The sequence below is a fragment of the Berghia stephanieae genome, chromosome 14 (genome assembly GCF_034508935.2).
Source record: "Berghia stephanieae isolate SIO BIC M18660-M18661 chromosome 14, UCSD_Bste_1.3, whole genome shotgun sequence".
Classification (NCBI taxonomy): Eukaryota; Metazoa; Mollusca; class Gastropoda; order Nudibranchia; family Aeolidiidae; genus Berghia; species Berghia stephanieae.
The window spans coordinates 13,868,917-13,873,916 of record NC_088373.1 but is presented as its reverse complement, the minus strand read 5'-3'; the positions used below and the strand labels follow the sequence as shown (position 1 = coordinate 13,873,916).

General features: G+C 37.6%; 1 protein-coding gene across 4 annotated transcripts in view; it reads left to right on the top strand.

Annotated features, from left to right (window-relative positions):
* LOC144960110 (uncharacterized) overlaps positions 1–5,000 on the top strand; it is a 97,954-nt gene that overhangs the window by 83,989 nt on the left and 8,965 nt on the right. For all 4 annotated transcript variants that reach the window (XM_078893077.1, XM_078893078.1, XM_078893076.1 and 1 more), the window contains 3 exons: positions 882–1,051; positions 2,447–2,585; positions 3,473–3,817. In XM_078893077.1, coding sequence (XP_078749203.1) covers positions 882–1,051; positions 2,447–2,585; positions 3,473–3,817 — 654 coding nt within the window. The remainder of the gene's footprint in view (positions 1–881; positions 1,052–2,446; positions 2,586–3,472; positions 3,818–5,000) is intronic.

Here is a 5,000-nt window from a genome sequence, read left to right as displayed (position 1 = left end):
TCTTTCAATTTCATCTTTGATTTTGCCCACTTTTGAGTGAAAATATCCACAGATCAGAATGGTAACTCTCTTTCTTTTTATGGTTTTTTTAAGAGTCTGGAAGGTTGTTATAAAATTCCTCTATGACTTTGGAATCTTCATTGGTCAGTACTGAGTGGGGTGGGGGGGGGGGCATATACATTAAAGATGGTGAAAATCTTTGAGTTGAGCTCGATTCTTATGGCTGCTATTCTATAGTTAACTGTAAAGTGGTTATGTAGCTTTATTGTGTTGGCTATAATAAACTCAAGACCGTAGTGTGTATTGACACTGTCGAAAGTGATAAGTCTATCTTTGGCAAAATCATGCCGTTATTCGAAATGTTCGTTTCCTGTAGAGAGATGATTGATATCACAGTTATAATTGACGGCATTGTTGAACAAATTGGTCTTTTTGATGTTTGAGGCTGGTCCTCTGATGTTAAATGTTCCTATGATCATATGTAAGTGATAATGGTTCAAACAAACCATTGGGAGGGGGGGGGGATTAGATTAAATCTGTGCCTGAGCACATGAACTCCAATCACGGTAGTTCGCTTTCTTGTTTCATAATATTGGGCCTGTTCTATTACCACTTAGGGATTCATGTTTTTTTAGCGTAAAATGCAATAGTCAAATCTATATATTTTTAATACCATGTCCCAAAAGTTTAATTGGCAGGGCACTCATTTCCCACAGCAATGTGTGCTGTATAGACCTGATGGAATTCACTTTTTAATAGATAAGCATTCTATCTAATGTGTAACAAGCAATTACACATTTTGATTTACATTGATAAAAATGATTTTAATCTCAAGCTCTATTGGCGTATTGGCTCATTAGGAATTTTTTTTTACAATCCAGTACCACCTGATAATCCTCCGACCATTGAGGTGACCATTGGAGACAAGGTCACGAAAATCGCAGACGGTGACACCGTGGAGATTGACACAGGAGATTGGCTGTACGTCAAGTGTAACGTGGATGGGGGTATACCAGTAGTCAGTAAAGTCACTCTCTCATATGTATCACAGGTAGGCAAACTGCAGTACAAGGTTGTTATAAGCCACCCTCACCCCATTATTTCAGCTATTTGTATTATCATCATATTACTCATTTATAAAACATTTCAAATTTTCTCCAGCCAAATAATATAGCTACTCCTTTTTGTGACTCTCTTGCTAATAAGGGTCTATTTCTGGAGTTTTAACCAAGTAAATAATACACAAAACTAGAGTTGGTAGACTTGGTAAGATCTTCAATGTCTTTAACCTTTTCCGAGGAAATGGGGGGGGGGGGAGAGTGGCCAAGTGATTAAGGCATTGCACTGTGACCGGAAGGTCTCGTGTTTGAGCCCCGCTTCAGGTATTTTCGATTTTTTTCCTTGGGCAAGAGTATTAACCCCCAATTTGCTCACCTGGACAACCATGGATGATTCCTACATCAGACATATTTTTTGATGAATTATCTACATTCCTTCGTGAGAAACGATATCTTTTAATGTCGTGGAGGAAGAGTATAATATTTTTATTTTTTTCCGAGCAAATTACATCATAATACTATTACAAACATGCTTTCTAACTTTGTTTGAAATTTATTTGTTGTAGCTAAAGATTCATTAGAAAGTGAGATGGCCGAGGGGATAAGGCCAATGTATGTCCAATTAACAATATTTTGCTTTTGCCTCGAACAAGACATTTAGTCCTATTCCTCACTTTTGATTGGGTTCTATCAGTCGATTTATCAAGATAGGTCCTGAAGAAAAATTCCCCTGAGGATCAATACAAATTCTGATGTGACCATCATTGTCCATTCTCCCCCAGTACTCCTGTTAGTCGCCGTGGGTAAATTGATAATTTACGATGATCTACAATCGATGTGAAAGTGGAAAAACCTGCAAAACTCACTGTTTTGAGGAAACGAACAAATGTGCACACCTATAGTTTTTTTTTTTGGGTTTTAGCAAAGCTTTAATCTACTTTAACTCTCTCCTTACCGATCATTTTCAGTAATTTTCCTAAAATGGCAGGCTTAGCCAGCAAAAAATTGATTTTTAACTCAATCAAGCTCTCTACAAAACAACGTTATGTTCCTATAAATTAAACAAAAATTATTCTTCAAAGTTTATGATGTACAAAATAAATCTGAATAAAAAATATGTATATTGTGTCGTAACAAATGTGACAATTTTGCTGCAGGTGGTAAGGAGAGGGTTAATCTACTATGGTTCATCAAGGCATAGGATGCAAAACAAATACATTCTGGACAGCACGCAAGATCCACAACAATTGAACGCCAAAGCAGTGTTATATCAAACCCATAGTTAGGTGAGGGTATTATCCCTACTAATATTATGTTCACATATGATTTATCCTTTACATTTGCAATCCATTGTCTTAAAATAAACGTTGATTTTACTCTTCCACCAGTCAAAGACATCCGGAACTACGGAATTGACCACAAACATCACCATCGATAGGTCTTTCAATCAAGAAAAATTTACATGCGGAGCTACACATGAGACTGGAAAATATTCCAAAGTAACAAGTTTTAAACTCAATGTTCTTCGTAAGTATCCAGCAGAAACGGTTATATATCAGGCTTATCTTATCTTATCTTATCTTACTAAAGGCTTGATAGGAATTATCCTTTAAATGCTTTATACAATAGTTTGTAATTACAGAATCTCATATAGCTTGCATTGTATCATTCACAGACAGTTTTACACATGCACTTTTCTACTCACTTCATATCTTGTTGTTACCAACATAAGTGCCTGCTCCACTCACTTTTCTGAATTAAAAATTCACCCCATATACCGGAGCATACTCAATGTCTCAATCGGTTCTATGTTATATGTTTGTGTTGAGAATATTGGCTATTAAGATTAACTGCTGGCCAGGTTACTTCTCGATGGTTGTGTGGTGAACCCGCAGTCTCCAGAAGTCGGTGAGAGAGAGCTCTAGGAATGACCTGAATTTGATACGAATATTTTGTGTTCGTGGATAGCTCATACGGTAGAGTCACGCTCTCGCCGGCCAGGCGGAGTTGTCGTACCAATTAGGTCGCGGGTTCAAATCCCACCACCGCCGCGAAAATTTTTTTATTCTCTATTGTCTTCCGGCACTTTTCTACTCACTTCATCTCTTGTTGTTACCAACACAAGTGCCTGCTCCACTCACTTTTCTGAATTAAAAATACTACTACTACTACTACTACTACAACTACTACTACTACTACTACTTTTACTTCAACAACAACTACTGCTACTATTACTACTACTACTACTACTACTACTACTACTACTACTACTACTACTACTACTACTACTACTACTACTACTACTACTACTACTACTACTACTATTACTACTACTACTACTACAGCTATTGCAATAGCGATATTAAAATTCATGCATTGATAAAGACTCAATGGGGTTTTTTTTCATCCTACAGACCCAGCCATCCTCGAATCGTATACAATCAACGACCAAAACACTTCTAGCGTCCAAGTAAGAGTAGGAGATCCAGTGACTTTTATATGCATTGCCTGGGGAAATCCCGCCCCAATAATGACGATCAGAGGTCAACTGACCAATGTCGTTTTGAAAGGAGAGAGGACCAGTTTTGATGTGAATGCCTTTAAGTTGACTGCAGTTATTCCTTCAATCAGTGTGTCAGATACTGACACATTTATCTGCACGGCATTGACCCCGCCACGACCTGTTATAAGAAAGAAGAGGTGTGCTGAACAAGTTAACAAAACAGATCAAATAACGGCCAGTGATCTTATTGTAATCGGTAAGTTAAATCTAGTTTTGTCATTTTTGATAATTATATATTAATATGTGAACCAGGCCACAGTCAGGAATATAAATTAGATTTAGAGCTTTAAAATGTTTTAGAATTCGAAATGAGATTTAGATAGATTTAGAAACTTATTTTCATTTCTCTCAAAGAGGTATTGCAATCCAAATAATACTTATTAATTTAGACATTTAAATCACTTTTTAGAATCTGATTTATCATACACAATACAGGATTGAAGCTGTGGGTAACACATGATTAATATAGGACATTTTTGTCGAAAAGTGGGCTGAACCAAGTAATTTGCCGTTTTCTTATGTAGGACTAAGCGGAAAATAATTTTAACAAGCTAAACCATAGTATTTCATGGACATTTTTATATAAAAATTAACAGGATACACAATGCAGTTTATGCCTGGAAGAAAAATAAACTATCGTCAAATATCCTCTTGAGGCCGAAATCAAGACTAAAAGAGAAATATACAACAGCTGTCCGCACAGACGGACACACCTATTAATCGACTTCGAATCTCCGTAATCACTTCAACAGTCAACGATAACAACTCCGACTCGTGCCACACACGGTCCCGATGATTTGTTCCACAAGATGAATAGCTGGTGACAGAGCTGGACACATAAAGAGTTTAACAATGGTGTCTCTCAAGGTGTGGTGGGTGGTGTAAACTCTTTTGGGGTGGGAAAAGGCTTCAGTTGTCTTGACGTCACTTCCCTCGTAATGACGCAAAGTAACTTAGTAACTGGTTCTAAACTATCGGGAAAATGGCGGACGCCATTCTCCGACGAACATAAAAGTGTATCCAGAGGAGAAAAACATTATAAATCTGATCATGTTTTGACTATCATACATTCTGATCACATGACATGTGAAAAAGTTCTAGCCAGCATTAAGAATAAAAAATACCCATTTTATTTGTTTAGAACCAAGCTGCTTGTTTCCCCGTGTGGTGTCCGGGGTCGCTTAACTGAGAGGGTCAAGAATAGCCCAACGCCAAGCCAGCGTGTCGTAAAAGGCGACTAATGGTGTGTGACTCCCCCTTTTTTGAGTCACCTGGTCCTCCAGGTTAGGGGTTGTCGAAGGGTTAACACCCCTTTCCGTACAACTCAAACCGCTACAGAAACACAGACGGACAAATCAAATCCTTTTGTTTAGCTTGGG